The sequence below is a fragment of the Mirounga leonina genome, unplaced genomic scaffold (genome assembly GCF_011800145.1).
Source record: "Mirounga leonina isolate KUSES-001 unplaced genomic scaffold, KU_Mleo_1.0 Mir_91, whole genome shotgun sequence".
Lineage (NCBI taxonomy): Eukaryota > Metazoa > Chordata > Mammalia > Carnivora > Phocidae > Mirounga > Mirounga leonina.
The window spans coordinates 7,476,346-7,495,263 of NW_023270839.1; the positions used below are offsets into that span (position 1 = coordinate 7,476,346).

Genomic DNA, 18,918 nt, shown 5'->3' on the forward strand with positions numbered 1-18,918 from the left:
TATTTCTGATGGCATTAAAGTGTCTGCACAACCGGTCCCGTATTTATAAAGCTCACAAACGCTGTATGACCTGTAACGCTATACCAGCCAATGAACTCTCCCAGAACAGTTGACATGGAAGGATTTTACTTCCACTTCTCACAAGGAGAAAGATGAAAAATGAGAGACAATTACAAAGCAGAATATTTTAATCCATCTTCTCGGTGATCTTTGGGGGCTGTGTGCTAATATTTAAATTGAAGAGGAGGGAGGAGACGGACTGAGGATGGAGAGACCGAGGAGGTGGGGGGCGGAGCTAGCTCAGCACATAAAACCCCATGCTAAAAGGGAAGCACAATCGTGTGTGCCAGAGTCACTCTCCCATAACCTAGAGAGATGGGGCAGTCTGTGCCGTGAGGACGGAGCTTGGAAGAAAGAAAACAAGGACAGGAAAACAAACGAGACATAAGAGGACATCTGGAAAAAGCAGAAGGCAGAAGACAGGGAGGGGAAAACAAACCCACAGCAGGTGGAGACAAGATCTAGAGCAAACCGGTCTGGTCCACAGTTGTTTTTCTGGAAGAGAAGAAAGTACCGGAGGATTGCCTGTTTTCCCTTCAGTTAATGAAAACTCTTATCTTCATCAAAAAGAAAAGGCTAAGGGAAGGTAAAGACAATTTTTGTTTTCTTAGGGGCAGAGCTGAGTGAAACCCAGACTATCTTTGAAGCGTCTAAAATAAGCCACTGCCTGGTACACATTGCAGAACCATCCAGGTCTCTGAAGATCTACATCCCCTTCAGGAAAATTCCAGCCGGAGTAGCTGGTACAGTTCTATTTTTATATTTAAATATCTATGTCTCTTTTTTCCCCCCTTTTAACAATCCTTTCCTTGTTCGTAAGCCTGAGTGACAAGAAAGTATCTATACGGAATAGGAATATTTTCAGTTTTCTCTTTTTATCTGGCTGAGTCTTTTTTTAAGAGGGTAGGAGTGGTCCTTATTTCAGAAAAGGGCGTTTCAATTTGAAAGACAGTCTCTTAAAATATATTTACACCCACACGTATTTAGAAAGAGAGTACCTTTCGGAGGTGGAAATCCTATGAGAAAGATGGAAAAAGGAGCCAGGCACCGAAACAACACTGAAAAGAACCACCCAGGTGGGAGCGAGTCGGAGGCCAGCCCCGAGTCTGGTTCCGGAGGGGGCGGAGTAGCCCTGAAGAAAGAGATTGGATTGGTCAGTGCTTGTGGTATCATTGTAGGTGAGTCCAATTACTTTTCCCACCCACCACTCCTTCCCTTCTCTGGTGGTCCTCTTGTGGAAACTTAGCCCCTTGAAAGTGCTATTTTTGCCTCCTCCTCCCCAAGAAAAGAATTGTCATTCCCCTGTGCTGTAACCCATCCCCCACTGGTCAAGTTTGAGGGGTCTAGGAAGCTGTGTATGTCATTCATCTCTTCCTTCAAACCAGGCTGAGCAGTTCTGTCCAGTGTTCATGGAATGGAGCAGATAGGGCTCACACACGTGGCTGATGGTCAGCATTGCCTGGAAGCTTGTTGAAAATATAGGTCTCCTGGCTCCACACTTGAAGGCTCTGATTGCGTTGGCTTACAGTGGGGCTAGGGAACCTGAATTTCTAGCAAGGTTTCATGCAGCCATCTCTTTAGCGGGCTGTGGACAGGCTTTTGAGACCTACTTCGTAGATAGTCTGTTGGTTTATGTCCTGAGAAACTGTGGGCCTCGGGGATGTGTAATAACAAAAATAGCTATGACAGCAGTGGTAATGCCTTGCCCTTCTGTAGCTTTTTCATCTTATGCAGCACTCTCTCTTTGTAAAGTAGTTGGCGACAGTGCTGTTATTCCCATTTCACAGATGAGGAAATAAATCATGGAAGAAAAGGAGAGATGAGATGGATTGTGCCTCTCCCTAAACATAGAGTTTGCAGTTTCTCTGGTTGCCTAGCAAGTCCGCCCATCTCTTAACATTCATGGAAGACCTTATGAGGTTCTCAAAGGGAAATAGGAGTAACTAGAATGACTAGAATGTGGAGTCAAGGAGAAACTGATGGGTAAAATGTGTCCCAGCTGGAAGACTTCGAAGCTGGGGGGCCCGAGTGTACCTGAGAGTGCAGTGCAGGCCATGCCACCCTCCTAATCCCAGTCTGCTGGGCAGAGGGTCCCAAATATGGTTCCATCTCTAGACAACATATCTTCCTCTTTCCTGAGAGGCCCTGGAGATGGATGGGCAATGGCTCATTACTGTCCTTACTTCAGAGGGTGAGCGTTTCTTCTGCTGTTTTTGGTAGAGGCTTTACCCTCTTCCCAGGGAAAGGGGCGTGGGATGGTCAGGCCAGATATATTTGTGTCATCTCTCCAGAGTTCCTTTTGAGGGCTTATTATGTCCTGTTGCCCACGAATCAGTGTCTCTGGATGAGCCCATGTTATACGCAGCAGCACAGAGGCATTTTGGCACCCGAGCAATAGTGACACTGGAGAACACCCTTGAAATCAAATAAAATCAGTACAGTATTCAGATAATCCTCTTCACCTCTACGCCCAGACTTCAGTGATCATGTTATCTCCACTCTGTTTTCAAAATGGAATCCCGTTTTATTTAATTCTCTGGCTCTGGGAAATTTTCCAGGCATCTACAGTTATAATGTTATTTTTAAAATTACAGTCATGATCTGAATCTCTTATTACCTTTTCTTTGCTTCTCCTTTATCTCAGTTGCTCTAAAAAATGAGATCAGCAGAGCATTCAATATGTACAGCACATGCCAATTTAAGATCTATAAATAGCCCAAAGCCTGTTACCTCTTTTACCAGTTTGACTGATAGGATTAAGCATTTTCCTCCCTTTGGGAAGGTTCTGATTCATATACAGATGTGCACACCCACATGCGCATAAGCACAATCAAACTTCCTTCCTGCCTCAGCCTTGCTCACCCACCCCTGTTCATGTGCAGGTATTCAAGGGTAGACGATATTTTCCTATATGCTGAGGCTGTTCTTGGCTCTTTCTTCAACAGTTTAATAAGTGTTGAAAAAATACAATCTCAGATGGGTGAATGTTACTACTGATTTGTCCACAACGTTGTGGATTGCGCTTCAGTGTGAGAATAGTCCCAGTATTCCCATTGACAATACAGTGACAAGAATAGTAACTCTGTGGTGAAGAGAGATCCCAAATAGGTGATTTCAGAGAAATCAGAATGTTTTTCCAAAGTGTGAGAATCTTTGTAGAGTTAAGAGGCATTGTGCTACCACCACTTAAGCTAGGGTGAGACACAGATTTTCCCCTTTAGGATGATAGGGGGCAAAATCCTTTCTGCTTCCCCACCTGCATGGATGTTGAATTTCAGATGTGCCGAGCAGCTGCCCTGTCCTCTTCTAGAGGGGTTTCTGAGTGAATGATAGTGATTCAAGTCTTTTCAAGACCAAATGCAAAAATAGAAATGGCATTTTCCATGCAGAATTCAGTGATCTTCCAACACTGTGGAAGAGAGAAAATTAGAAGGCAAAAAGAGAAAGGAAATTTCCTAAGTGGGTCAGGTGATGCAGTATGGGAAAGTAGCATTTGCCCCAAATCCATCTATCTCATACCCAACTTACTTAGAGGGATAAGTTAAACTATGCGTTTTGCACAAGCTCATAAAATTTCATTGACAGTCATCACTGATGATCTAAATAAGGAATAACAGAATGGCAGGTGTTACAGGAATATAGAATGAACTAATAGAAACCCATGCCCCAGGGCGCCTGGGTGGCTCAGTCGTTAAGCATCTGCCTTCGGCTCAGGTCATGATCCCAGGGTCCTGGGATCGAGTCCCACATCGGGCTCCCTCCTCGGGGGAAAGCCTGCTTCTCCCTCTCCCCCTCCCGCTGCTTGTGTTCCTGCTCTCGCTATCTCTGTCTCTGTCAAATAAATAAATAAAATCTTTAAAAAAAAAAAAAAAAGAAACCCATGCCCTAGAGTTACTTATGATCTGATTGAGGAGATGAAATTCATATACATTAAACAAAGAACATTAAAAATTAATGATATGGTTGAGTTGTGTAGGAGCTGAATGAGGGCAAAGTTAAGGTGAATGGTGGGAAACATAAGGAGAGAGAAGTTCTCACCCAGCACTAGATTAAGAAACATCTTGAAGGATATGGGAAAAGATAGAATAGAGCAGGTGATTCTGGGAGATTTCATAGGTAAAAGAATAACAACTAAACGGTTATTTCCTTGAGAAAAAAAAATGTATCTTCTACATCTTTGAATCTTTGGTACTTAGCCTGACATGGAACAGTAACTCAAATGATTGTTGTACTTAATTGGCTCTTGGACAAAAATCTGAATATGGTAGTAATAAGAAGTGTTTATCTGAAGGACTATTGTGAACCTGGCTTGAAAAATCTTTAAGAAAGGAATAATTTCATCAGCCTAGACAATTAGGTTGGGCCATTTTAATTTTTTTTTTATAAGTAAGCTCTACACCCAGCGTGGGGCTCGAACTCACAATCCTGAGATCAAGAGTTGCACGCTGCACTGACTGAGCTAGACAGACACTCCAGGCCATTTTAATTTTTTAACATCACCTTTGCCCTAATTTAACCAGACTATTGCTCTTCATGTACTTGGCTAAGGAAATCTGTTGGCAACAGATGAACTTAGATTTCACCATGAATGTGCGGTCCCCGCAAAATCTAAAGAGAGTATGATGGAGCAGCAAAATTTTTTTAAAAAATATTTTATTTATTTATTTGAGAGAGAGAGAGAGAGCACAATAGGGAGGAGGGGCAGAGGGAGAGGGAGAAGCAGGGAGCCTGATGCGGAGCTCGATCCCAAGGACCCTGGGATCATGACCTGAGCCAAAGACAGATGCTTAACGGACTGAGCCACCCAGGTTCCCCATGGAGCAGCAAAATTTATCAATTAACGATACCTAAGCTACTGTTAAGAGCTATCATTATTTTTTTAAGATTTTATTTTTTAAGCAATCTCTCCACCCAACGTGGAGCTCAAACCTACAATCTTGAGATCAAGAGTTGCACGCTCCACAGATTAAGCCAGCCAGGTGCCCCAAAAGCTGTCATTATTAAGCACTTATATGCCAGAAACTTGTGCAATTACCTAACATCAGTATCCTGTTTATCTCTCACAGTACCCTTCTCACTTATTATCCCTTCCTCCAGATAAGGAAATAGAGGCTCAGAGGAATAAGCAACTTGTTGAAGTTCACACTGCTAAAAAGTCTTGAAGGCAAGATTCAAACCTAGAGCTTGTCTGAATCCTGAATTGAGCTTTTAAGCATTCTTCTCTACTATTTCTATTTTTTATGTCCTAAAGGGATGCTTTCCTTTAGACTCTGGGCAGAGGTCCTTATTTGTTTTTACAGATGAAGCACTTAGTGATGTGTTCCCAGCAAAGAAGTGTACAGGGGAGCTGAGCAATCAGCTGGGAGTAGAAGGTAACATTCCCGGTACAATTGCAGTCACACTGGGGGGGCAGCCTGAGGTTGGCTCAGCTACTACAGGATCTGGTCAGCACAGACCATGCTCCTATTAACTCTCCCACATGCACACCTTTCCTCTATGGACCAGAGTTTTCCCCAGCCATGGTAGAGGTGCCCACAGAGTTCCTGGCTGTTTAGGTCACTTTATACCAGTTACATATGTAGGTACATACCCAGAATCTAGGTCTGGAGGCACCAGGCCAGCTGCAGAGCCTAAAGAAAAAGTATTCATAATATGTCAGACCATTTTGTTTTTAGCATAATGTACATTTATGAATGGACTTGGTATACTTGCTGCAGAACAATACTGAATGCAGGTCTACCTATTAGACCACTCTTTCCCGGGCGCCTGGGTGGCTCAGTTGGTTAAGCGACTACCTTCGGCTCAGGTCATGATCCTGGAGTCCCGGGATCGAGTCCCACATCAGGCTCCCTGCTCAGCAGGGAGTCTGCTTCTCCCTCTGACCCTCCTCCCTCTCATGCTCTCTGTCTCTCATTCTCTCTAGCAAATAAATAAAATCTTAAAAAAAAAAATTAAAAAAAAAAATAGACCACTCTTTCCCACTAACAAGATTTTTTTTTTTTTTTTAATTGTATTTACCGGGGTGCCTGGCTGGCTCAGTGGGTGGAGCATGTGACTCTTGATCTCAGGGTTGTGGGTTCAAGCCCTGATGGGTATAGAGATTCCTTAAAAATAAAACCTTAAAAAATAAAAAATAGTATTTATTGAGCTCTTACTAAATGCCAGTTCCTGTGCTATGAACTTTTTATGTATATTACCTTATTTAATCCTGACCACAATCCCCTGAGAGTAGATATCATAATTATCTCTATTTTTATTATTTATTTATATATATATATATATATTTTTTTTTTTTTATCTCTATTTTTAAACATGGGGAATTGAGTCACAAATCTGGTAGGTAATTTGCCCATGGTCACACAACTGATTACTGAGATGGCCTAATTCCAGAGCCAAAGCTCTTAGCCATTCCTAATTTCTAATCGGCAACCAAGAGAGAAAGGAATAAAGCCAGGGTATATTGTGCGGTGGGGGAGTGGGCCATAGAGGACCATAACCCTAACATCAGAGTCAGGAAAGACCATAGATGTCTGATACTGAAAAGGTTGGTGGGGGGGGCCTGGGTGGCTCAGTTGGTTGGGCGACTGCCTTCGGCTCAGGTCATGATCCTGGAGTCCCGGGATCGAGTCCCGCATTGGGCTCCCTGCTCAGCGGGGAGTCTGCTTCTCCCTCTGACCCTCCCCCCTTCTTGTGCTCTCTCTCTCACTCTCTCTCAAATAAATAAAATTAAAAAAAAAACCCTCAGCATTTAAAAAAAAAAGGTTGGGGGGAAACCTTTTTTTTTTTTTTTAAGATTTTATTTATTTATTGGACAGAGAGAGAGAGCACAAGCAGGGGGAGCGGCAGAGGGAGAGGGAGCCCAATGCTGCGGGGCTCCATCCCAGGACCCTGGGATCATGACCTGAGCAGAAGGCAGACACTTAATCAACTGAGCCACCCAGGCACCCCGACATTTTTTTTTTTAAGGGTATTTTTCAACAAAGAAGTGTGGCTATCTGTATGACCATACTACAATGGCACTGGGCTGACTTGGACATTTTTCAAGTCCAAAAGATTTTCAGACCCATGTGTTTTCCACCACTTCAGAAGATTTTACATTTTAGTCTCTAGTATGATGTTTATTAGCTTTCTAATCCCCAAAATGTCTATTGGATGTTAACCAGAGGGATGGAGTGTAACAATTGCTTCTTGATTTTGTACTTCAACTTTTTTAAAAAACATGGAAGGATTAGGATTTGGTTCATTTAAGATAAAAACATGCTTAAAACTCATTGTTCTCAGAGAAAACCCTGAGACAGAAGCCAAGTAGGAGGCTTGTCAAAACAAACACACTTGGTGAATAGAGAAAGGCTATACCCAGCAGTGTAATCTTAAAAATAAGTAGCTACCATTTACTGAGCACTACTGTGCACTGATAATAGTACCTGATCAGTGCTTTATAAATATTCTCTTCTAATTTCATGTAATTAGTACAGTTATTGACAGGAAGGGTCTGAATGAATAAGTGGGCAATGACAGCCAGGATTCCCCTCAGGTCATTGAACTCTGAAGCCACGGGGCTTAACCAAAATGCTCCACAGCATGTAACTCCAGGCAGCTGGGGACAGAGATCCTGTTGCATGCTTCCTGCCTCCAGGAACCGCGGAGCTCAAGGAGCAATCTGGTTGAGCCTGCTACTGGCAGGGCTATAATATATTCTCCCAAAGAGCAGAGTTGTGCAGATTGAGTGACTAGCAGACTCTTGGGGTTGGGGGAAGACAGTAGGAACCCAGCAGGTAAAAAATTGTGTCCAAGAAACGGAACCAAATAACTCGTCTTATTTAGAAAAACAGCAACAACAAAAATAACCTGTACCCAGATCAAATGACCTTCTTGGAGAGGCTGGCATCATATATATAGCTTTTCTGAATTAAACCAGCTTATTAAAGCGGCGTGGAGGTAGGGGGCACACAGATTGGGGTTTCTCAAGTTGCCTGGCTACCAAGGTTTTCTGCTTTCCTCTGAGGGTTAATCCAGCATCGCAGCTACCTGTAAAGAAATACCTCAGGAATTTCTGCCGTTGCTCTTGTTTTGTTGTTGTTAATATTTGGGGTGGTACAGGGGTGTCAAAAAAGCAGGCATGAGCAACTAATCCAATAACATATTCCGAACCACCAAAAACAACCATTCAGGAGCCCAGGGACTAGGAACTGTTCCCTTCCAATTTTTAACTCCTGACTGAGCGCACAGAGCAAGAAAGACTATGCCTTGCACCCCTCCCAGAACATGCCTACAGAGGAGGCCCCCCGAGTCCCTTCTCCCAGGAAATTTGGAAATGGCAAACTGCAGGCTGCTCCTTGGGACAGAGGTAGGAGCTGCTGATCACAGGATTTGAGACTAGTCCATATTTTAACATTCAACAAACACTTATGCAACACACTATATGCTAGGTCCTGTGCTGAGCACTGGTGAATTTTATTTCTAAGAAGCAAAAAGTATCCCTCAGGCCTATATTAAGCTCTTTTATTTATAGAATGAATGAAGTTTGAGCTGAAAAGCTTTATCGATTACATCTCATCCCTCACCCTTTATCAGAGTCACAAGTATTCCCATTGGTTTGCTCCCTACTTTAAATAACCTCAGCGTGAGCAGTGACGTCACTTCTGGGGAGAGGGTTTCACAATATGCCAGAAGATGTTCCAGGCAACCTCATACTGCTTCACGTTGTGACATGGATTACCCAGAGAGAGAACCCTTGCTGCAAAATTATCAATGTACTTTTCTCATCTGTAAATAGATTTTAAAGGTGCCTGTTTGTAGATCTATGAAATGCATAAATGCTTTAGCTGTTTCTTTAGAGTACAATTCTGCATACTTAGTAAGCAGCTGATATAGGCAGGTCAGGTTACCTTAGGGATAAGATGGCTTTTGTTAAGCAGGCTCTGATGCTGGAGTAGAGGGCATATAATGAATTTTTCCATGATTTGTATCAGCGTGTCATTGATAATGTAGCAGAAGAGGAGGGGCTCTGGAGATAGTCTTAGGTTTGGAAACTGCTTGCCTATTTATAAGCTTTGTAACTTGCAGCAAGTTAATTAACAGTTTACTTACCTGTAAGTGGAAGTTTCTTATGGAGTATTAAAATAAGGCTGGTATCCCCTGGTATATATTTAATAAATATTAGTTTCTTTCTCTCCTTAAGCTCCTCCTCCTCCATCACCCTCACTTCCCTCCCACCTCCAATTCCCTGACACACGCTCAGTAATACTGGTTCAGAAATTTAGATTGGACTGATCAGGCCGATGAGAAGAACTGGCCAGTCCAGTCCAAGCCTGACGTATTTATCAACCAGCCAGCGCTTTCCCCTCCCTAGTTGCTGATTTGAGTCTTCTTACTCATCAGCATCCGTCTTGTACTTCCTCTCTTCCAGGAAACTGTGAGCGGCCCACACCAGTGACCTTTCCATTCTTGATATCTTGTCATATAGCACAGTTGTTGTTGTCGGCTCTATGTCCACTTACGTGTCCTCACTTCACACAATTCCTTGAGGGCAGAGACTGAGTCTTAGTCATTTTCACATCCTTGAGTATTCAGCCTGGCACGTGGCAAGTGCTTAGAAAGTATTTGTTGAATAATAGCAGTTAAAAACAAATCATCCATTGGAGATGTTTGACAATGTGAATATACTTAATGCTACTGAACTGTATACTTAAAAATGGTTAAGATGGTAAGTTTAATGTTATATGTTTTTTGCCACAATAAAATTTTTTTTAGCCTAAAAATGAGTTATTCTCCGGGTGTCTGGGTGGCTCAGTTGCTTAAGCGTCCAACTCTTGATTTCAGCTCAGGTCATGATCTCAGGGTTGTGGGATCGAGCCCCGCATCGCAATCTGCTTGAGATTCTCTCCCTCTTCTTCTCTCTCTGCCCCTCCTTTTGCTTGTGCTCTCTCTCTCTCTAAAATAAACAAATAGTTTAAATATTTTATTTGTCAGAGAGAGAGAGAGAGCACAAGCAGGGGGAGCTACAAGCAGAGGGAGAAGCAGGCTCCCCACTGAGCAGGGAGCCCAATGCGGGACTTGATCCCAGGACCCTGGGATCATGACCTGAGCCAAAGGCAGATGGTTAACCAACTGAGCCACCCAGGTGTCCCTAAACAAATCTTTTAAAAACTGAGTTATTCTCAGGGCGCCTGGGTGGTTCAGTCGGTTAAGTGTCTGCCTTCAGCTCAGGTCATGATCCCAGGGTCCTGGGATCGAGTCCCACATCGGGCTCCTTGCCTGGTGGGGAGCCTGCATCTCCCCCTGCCTGCTGTTCCCCCTGCTTGTGCGCTCTCTCTCTCTCACACACAAATAAATAAAATCTTTAAAAAAAAAATCATCCAAATTCCAATCTAAAAGGGACTTTAGGGATTAACCAGATGATGACAGTGAGGCTTGAGGTTAGAACAGTGTTTCTCAATGTCAGTGCTGTTACTGTATGGGCCAGATACGTCGTTGTTGTGGGGGGCTCTCACATGTATGGAAGGATGTTTGGCAGCAGCCCTGGCCTCCACTAGATGCCAGGAGTACCCCCTCCCCCAGTCAATCAAGACTGTCTCCAGGGCGCCTGGGTGGCTCAGTTGGTTAAGCGACTACCTTCGGCTCAGGTCATGATCCTGGAGTCGGGGGATCGAGTCCCATATCGGGCTCCCTGCTCAGCAGGGAGTCTGCTTCTCCCTCTGCCCCTCCTCCTCTCATGCTCTCTCTCTCTCTCTCTCTCTCTCATTCTCTCTCTCAAATAAATAAATAAAATCTTAAAAAAAAAAAAAAAAAAAAGACTGTCTCCAGTCATTGCCAACTGTCCCCTGGGGCTGGGGGAAATAGTACAAAATTGCCCCTGGATGAGAACCACTGCGATAGACAAAACCTGTCTCTGCTCGTGCCTGGTTCCCCAATAAGACAGGGAGATGCTGGAAGCCAGATGTGAATCTTTAATGGGCATATGTGAGGACTCAGCACTTGTAGCCCCTCAGGCCAGGATGCCTGCCTTTCAGGGGCTGGTGGGTGGTGGTTGGCTCCATCTATTTCATTAAAAGTCCATGTGTGAACAAGTGCTTCCCAATTACCTTTTAAAGCAAGCATGTACAGAGTGGGTGCTCAGTAAATACTTTTTGAGATGCAATTACCTGCTGGCCGCCCACCTGCGGCATCTAAAAATTATACCTAGACAAGCAGACAAATGACTCAGAGAATGCTTCATGGTCCTGGCTCTGCAGTGCTATTTTGGAGCCAAGCCTCCAAAGCAAGCCCGTTCGATTCTTCTAGAGTTGGACTCTATTCTTACTGCTATAAATTCTAGCAATTCCTTGTATTTGCTAGCATTTCACAGATTAGAAAGTGCTCCCACATGTGTGTGACCTCCCTTGAGCCCCACAACAACTCTGTGAGGTCGTCAGGGCTGGAACAGTTATTCCATTCAGCAGGTAAAGGAAGGGACTGTCAGAAAAATTCAGGTCACATGGCTTGTGGGTGGCAAAGCAAGGAATCAATGGCTCAACTCTGAGCCTAGTGCCCTCTTCACTTTTCAGTAAGGAATCCAAAACAATGAAGTCCTGCAGCACCTTCCACATCTCTATTCTGCTCAGGATGGCAACTCCAAAGGGCACGTGTCAGAGTCTTAACCTGCTGTCACTCTGATGTAGCTATTTGTACGGTCCTGATGGGAAAGTGTATACAGGGTAAGATGCGTGGTGAGCTTCTTGCCATGAGGATCAAAGCCCCCAACATACCAGACCCTGCTTCCATGCTTCCCCCAGTCCTGAAAATCCTGAGATCTTCTCAGACACTTTAAGGAAGAAGCATAAAGAATGTTCATCTTAGGGGCACATGGGTGGCTCAGCTGGTTAAGCATCTGCCTTCGGCTCAGGTCATGATCCCGGGGTCCTGGGATTGAGTCCTGAGTCAGGCTCCCTGGTCAGTGGGAAGTCTGTTTATCCCTCTCCCTCTGCCCCCCCCGCCCCCCCCCCCCCGGCTCATGTGCTTGCTCTCTCTCTCTCTCTCTCAAATAAATAAATAAAATCTAAAAAAAAAAAGAAAAGAAAGAAAGTTCACCTTGGCTTTCTCTAAACATCATGGAAATGGACAGAACCTCCAAGCCCTAGGAGATCTGACTAGACTCTAAGACTAACATGAGTTATTAAGGAAGGCCAAAACTTTGTATCTGCAGGTCTTTTGGGCATTAGAAGTCTGTAAATCCATGCCCTAGGGAATTCTGTGATGCCTACAACATTCTAGTGTGGACAGGCCTGGATGTGAGTAAGGCCTTAATATGAGTCACATGGATATTGTCCCACAAGTGGGGAAGTCAGTAGTTACTCATGGCAAACATGGATTTTCTTAATTCCAACATTTTTCTAGTGAAGACTTGCCCATGGATACAACTTGGCCCCCTTTTTAATGGAGTGCTTTGCTTGGCTTTTCTTTGACAGAAGAAGCCAAGCTGGGCCTCATTGTCCAGGCATCCTAGGACTCCTTTTTTACCAAAGATCTATGTGATAAGATGATTATTTTACTAATTGGAGTTGATGACAGGATTGAAACCCTGGCTATACCAGATGGATGGGCATCTCATTCTTGAATGGTTTTATAGACAGAGTCTAAGAGTAAAACAATGGAGAAAAACATCCCCACAGTAATCAACTTTCTTCCAACCTCTCAAGAAAGGTTCATAGTCAAGATAGAAAAGATCTTTTCCACTTCTCCTTTTTCAAAGCCACTCCAGAAAAACCTCATTTGGACAGAGTCCCAAGTGTAAAAGTCCTGTTGTGCAATTTCTAGAGGAGAGGCCATGTGGAGTAGTGGAGAAAACCCAAACCGGGAGTCCAAGGACTTGGCCTCTAGTCCAGGCCTTGCTGCCCATGCAATATGTGACTTTGGTCAAGTCTCCTCACCTCTCTAAAACTCAGTCTTAGTGAAGGTAAATAGGAATGTTAATACCTGCCCTGTGCACCTAAGAAAGTATTTCTGAGAATCAAATAAAGTAACAAATGTGAACACTTTGTAAATCACCATTGAAGGTGGTACGGTGGAAGGAAGGAATCAGATCTGTGTTCCAGTTCCTTAATAAGCATCTTCTCATAATAAGCATCATCTTAGTAAAGCTGACTATTCCCTGGGAAAAGTTTGAGGCTACGACCGAAGATTTAGGTTCTAATCCAGTTACTACTAACTTACTTTGTGGTTTAGGCAAATAACTACCTCTCTGTGTCTCAGTTTCTTCATCCATAAGATAGGGATAATAATACCTCCCTCATTTTTTCCCATTTGGAAAATTGAAATAATAGTTCCCCTGTTTTCTTCCCCTATAAATTGGAGATGGTAGGGGCACCTGGGTGGCTTAGTTGGTTAAGCGATTGACTTTGGCTCAAGTCACGATCTCAGGGTCCTGGGATCGAGCCCCATGTTGGGCTCCCCACTCCCTGGGGAGTCTGCTTATCCCTCCGCTCCTCAGCCCACATCCCCCGCCCCCCGCTCATACTTTCTCTCTCTCTCAAATAAAAAAAATTAAAAAAAAATTGGAGATGGGGGGCACCTGGGTGGCTCAGTCATTAAGCGTCTGCCTTCGGCTCACGTCATGATCCCAGCGTCCTGGGATCGAGCCCCGCATCAGGCTCCCTGCTCCGCAGGAAGCCTGCTTCTCTCTCTCCCGCTCCCCCTGCTTGTGTTTCCTCTCTCGCTGTGTCTCTCCCTCTCCCTGTCAAATAAATAAATAAAATCTTAAAAAAAAAAATCTGTTTAAAAAAAAATTGGAGATGGTAATAATAGCCAGATCACTCTTCAGCAGTGAAATAAGTGGGTTGTTTTATTCATTTGCCTGCAAAACATACTTGATATACTTCACAGGATTTAAGGTTCCAAAAAAACACATATATTGCTCTGTGGAGATAAGTTCTAGATGGATGTCTGACATCATTCAGTAAACATTTATGGAGTGTCTACTGTGTGACACTTTATAGGTGAAGGGAAGCAATAGAGCCCCTGCTGTCATGAATCTTATAGTCCAGTGGGAGAGAGAAATATTAACCAAATAATCACACTAAGATTGTAGATAGTAGGCATTACTTTTGAGTAAATGTAATGTGAAAGTTCTTTCAGCTATGTGTGACATTCCTCCCCCTGCAGAAGCTCCAGAGGCCGCTAAAGTGGAAGAAATGTTATCTGATTCTGGTTTTCTAGGTAGTGGCTTCCTAGAATCAGAGAGACACATTCCTCTCCTTCCTGGTCTCTAGCACTCTGTTTTGGCTAGCATAATTCTTTTTTTTTTTTTTTTTAGCTTTTATCTTTGTAATTTTAGTTTGGTCAAAATTAAGATTGTAGGGCGAAGGGTAGAATCCAGTTTTTATAAAATGAAGATTCTTGTCCCAATGTCAACCTATTACAAACCTTACCATCACTCCAGCAGCTCTATGGAAGGACATATCGAGAATAAGGGGAGGCAGTAAGTGATCAGACCTGCAAATGGCTGTTGGTGTTGCACATCCCATCTTCCAGCGGCTGCCTCCACCTGGAATGAGGAAAGGGACACACACTCTGGAAATGCCAGAACAAAAGCTGGAGAACATAAGTGCTTCGTGATCCCCACTGTGGTATTTGTTTTCCAAGAATCCTTAGTGGAACATTGACACTTCATTCCTGAGAAGACAGGATCTCTTTAATAATATTCACCCTTACTTCCTCCCTGTGACAGCCATTCCTGGCTCTGAGACACACCTACCTGGTCCCCCACCACTCCCTTTTCAGTACCTTGCAGACCAAAGTCAAACCTTGTTTTTCTCCTGTACTGATTGTTTTTCTAACCCCTTGAACTAGTTTTATAATCTAGGTGTGTTACTCTTTTCGTGGCTGCCTTTGAAATGCCCTGCAAATTACTTTTCTGATAAATTCCAGCTAGACAAGGAGTTTACTATCACCTTTCGCACTGTTAGCAACCCTGTCTCCAGTTCTCAGCTTCTGGCACTTGGTATCTTCCAGGGGACAGCAGCATATTTCGCTTGGCAGGTTAAGGGTCACCTGCCAGGGTAACTGTGTCCTGAGACCGGGCACACTACCTGAAGGCCTCCTAGTCTCCACTAGCCCAGCCTTCATGCAAAGCAGACATGGAGGCTGGTGGAGGAGAGAAGGGGGCTGAAAGATATCCTCTTGTTCCTATCACAGGACTTTAAACAAATGTACAAGAAAAGGAAAAGCCTTTAAGAACTGGTGGGGCCCAGAATCTCATTTTTCTATCTCTCTTTGCCTAATGTTTAGATCACAAAGTTGAACATAAGGGATTGTTTCTTCTTTTAGCTTCATCTCTGTAGGCAGCCCAGTTCTGTTGGGATAGACTATCTGCATAGAAGGAAGGCAAGTTTAAGACAGATATGCTTCCCTTCCAGCTGCATCCAGCTGCCGATTCTATATGTCAGTCTCACGGTTGCTGCTCTTCCACCTGCCTAGACCCCTTCCCTTTCCCATTCGTCATCTCACGCTGCAGTTTTTTAGTGTGAAAAGCTTATTCTGTATCCCAGAAGAATAAAATGTATTGCTTTTAGAATGTGAATATTCTCTTCTTGTCCCCTTTGACCAAAATAACTGATGCATGGCCTGGGATTAAAAAATGAATTTTGATTTAGAAGTGAAAGTTTCAGGACTGGATTGAGGTTGAGTTATGGTTGAGATCTGAAAGTCATTTTTGAAAGTTGAGTGTAAAATCCTATACTCTGCATCTTGTTCAGCCCAGATCTGGTTCCAGACTCTTTAAGAGAGGCAGTGGGAATTTGAGATGTCCTCAGAACACTGTCAGACCAAGCTGGCTTCATACTCCCGTTCTGCACTTCTACCTGGATCCACTTAGTCTCTGCTTCTTCCCTCAGACTTTTAGTAGAACAGCTGGGTGGGGCTTAAGGAGAGAGCTTTCAAAGCACCTGTGTGGTGCACCCTGATCACCACCTTGAATCACAAGAAGTAGAGGAAAGCTTGGGAAGGAGCATGTCAGGAGCTGCCCCCACCCTCTTACTCCTCCCCTGCCCAACAGACACACCCCAATAGCCAACCATTCAGTCCTTGCTGCCAGCCTCATCTCTCAGGAGAAAGCCAGCCTCTTGCACACGGAAGCAGAAATAGATTAGTGGAAAGCGCGCCGGATTAAGCATCAGGAGATCAACTTCTAGATCCAATTTTACCCATCAGTAGCCGTGGAATTTGGAAAAGGCACTTAACCCCTCTGCGTCTTAGCCTCTTTGCAAAATAGAGAGATAAATACCTGTTCTTCCTCCTCTTCCTGTACTTCATAAGGTTATTGTGAGGGTCACATGAACCAATGGAGGGGGACGACCTTGCAAGAATATAGTGCTAAATCTTTGCACATATTGCACTTCTACAAACCACTTTGTAGGGCTGTTTTTATAGGGTTATTTCATGTTCCTCACTAAGGGAGGGGCTGTCCTGTCTGGGGTGAAAGCCAGCCTCCAGGAGTACTATTGATGCTCATAGGTCTTGAAAATCCCCAGTCATGGGGTATGACCACAATCTGTCCAAAATGTATTGCCCTTAGGCTCACTTTTGAAGCTTTCTACCCTGCAGACTGTCTCTGAGAACAGCCTGCTTTTCCAGTCCTGCCATTTCCAGTTAGTCTTAAGACCTTTGTTATCTCAGGTGGACCATGGTATAGCCCAGTAAGAGGGTCTTGAGGTTCAGTACCCAAGCTACCACTTACCACCATGTGGACTTGGGCAATGCACTTGGTATCACTAAGACTCAGTTTCCTCTTCTGTAAAATGGGAGAAATGATATCTGACTCTGTAGGGGTATCCTGAGGACTAAAGGAAACATGTAAATTATTACTAGACATACCTGCCTGAAGGTGATTTATGCATTCCAAAGGCATTTTAGAATCAAACCAGAGATGAGATCACTTCTGCGAATGCCGGTCCTGTCAATTGTGCTGACTCCACTGTCTCCCCCGGCAACCTTGGTGCCTCATGCAGGGAACATCATTGGCTCTGGAATCTTCGTCTCGCCGAAAGGTGTGCTGGAGAACGCTGGCTCTGTGGGCCTCGCTCTCATTGTCTGGATTGTGACTGGTCTCATCACAGCTGTGGGAGCCCTGTGCTACGCTGAGCTTGGGGTCACCATCCCCAAATCTGGAGGTGATTACTCCTACGTCAAGGACATCTTTGGAGGACTGGCTGGGTAAGAGGATCTGTGGAGGCCTGGGTGATCTAGAAGCCAAGGCCAGTGGTTTCCAGTGTGTCAAGGAGAGCTAGAGAATAGGATTCCTCTTTTGCCTCCCTGTCTTGGTTGTTAGTGTAGCTCTGTGTCCCCTTGATTCTCCTGAGGGTGGCAGAAGAACCAGGTTATAGTTTTGACCTCTCTGTTGATCTCAGTGGGCAAGATTCTGTGGGTGACAGCAAACAGAACTGTATGACAACTCTGATCATAGACTCTCAGGGAAAGCATATCACAAAAAAATCCTGACAAATTAGAGTGACCACCTAAGAAACAGGGTACCCTCTTCTCACATGACCAAGGATGATACCTTCCTGCAGGGCCAGGCCCTGATCTTGAGTTTCCTCAGCGTCTGTGGCCCTGCTACTGAGGAGCTGAGCCTCACGGAGGGGCCAAGGGTGTGGAGGGCACTTCCCCCTCACAGCCCCACTCAGTGCTGCGCCTGGCAGTTGCTTAAGCGGCCATACCCTAAGCATGTCCTGGCTGTCAGAATTCCAGGGTTGCCAATTTTATTTTCCACCGCTGGATGCTGGGTTTCAGAGCATAGAGAAGAGATGGTAAAAGGAGAGGGGAGAGAGAAGGAATGCAAAGATGTGTGCTCATTAACTAGTAGACACTTTGCCCCTCATCATCAGACCACTCTATTGTCATTGCGGAGGGCCGGCTGTCTGGTTGAGCAGGAGCTGAGCTCCTCAGCATCCCAGAAAACAAAAAGGAAACTCACCCCTTTAGCCCACCCACCTCTCCTAATGCTGCCCAGTGACATGCCCAGGCTTCCCTCCATGACTTGTGAATCCCTGCCATGCATGTTGGCGGGGGTGGGGGTCTCCACAGCTGTCTTGGGTCAAGTTCTGTCCTGTTCCCTCTTCAGGTTCCTGAGGCTGTGGATTGCGGTGCTGGTGATCTACCCCACCAACCAGGCTGTTATCGCCCTCACCTTCTCCAACTATGTGCTGCAGCCGCTCTTCCCCACCTGCTTCCCCCCAGAGTCTGGCCTTCGACTCCTGGCTGCCATCTGCTTATGTAAGTGCCATCTGGGCCTTGCTCTCAGGATGACCTCTTTCAGCCTTCCTGGCGGCCCACATCTCCGATTCTCCTGCCTGTCCCTCTTTCTTTCCTTCCCTCCTTTATTTTTCCCCCATTACTTCCCTACATGGGTGCTTTGGAGGAATTGATTCTAAATAATTAGCTGGTGTTAAAAAAAAAAAGAAGAAGAAATGTAGGTAGCTCAGAGGCACAGTGATTTTCACCAGCAAGGCTCGTTACATCACACACAGCACTTTCATCTATACTATCTGATCTGAGCCTTGTGACAAATCCATGAGGTAAGCAGGGTCAGTATTATCACTTTCCTAGAGCAGATAAGGAAAGGAGCCAGGCAAGTGACATACCCAAGGTGGCAGGCCCTGAGTGGAGCCTAGGTCTCCTGATTCCTTCTCTTTCCAGCCCATGCATACACCATACACTGTGCTGGAGGCTCCCTGCTGCTCGCAGGAAGATTTTTCTGGCTTCATCCACTTCTACCTCAGTCTGCCAGCTCACATCTTAAAACTCTTTGGGAGGAGAGTGTAAAGCTGTGAGTTGGGAGAATATAATGCATTGTCTGTGGTCCCCACCCCCTTGATACGTTTCCTG

The 18,918-nt window shown here is 44.7% G+C and overlaps 1 protein-coding gene across 3 annotated transcripts in view; it reads left to right on the forward strand.

Moving 5' to 3' along the window:
- Positions 1 to 323: 323 nt before the first annotated feature.
- The window catches only part of SLC7A8 (solute carrier family 7 member 8), a 50,515-nt gene continuing 31,920 nt past the window's right edge, over positions 324 to 18,918 (forward strand). The window contains exons 1-4 of one of the 3 annotated variants that reach the window (XM_034994856.1): positions 333 to 803; positions 1,048 to 1,238; positions 17,043 to 17,247; positions 18,155 to 18,306. In XM_034994856.1, coding sequence (XP_034850747.1) covers positions 1,079 to 1,238; positions 17,043 to 17,247; positions 18,155 to 18,306 — 517 coding nt within the window. In that variant the 5' untranslated portion in view covers positions 333 to 803; positions 1,048 to 1,078. Of the gene's footprint in view, positions 1,239 to 17,042; positions 17,248 to 18,154; positions 18,307 to 18,918 lie in introns of all 3 variants that reach the window. The other 2 variants (XM_034994858.1, XM_034994859.1) reach the window with 2 other exon arrangements.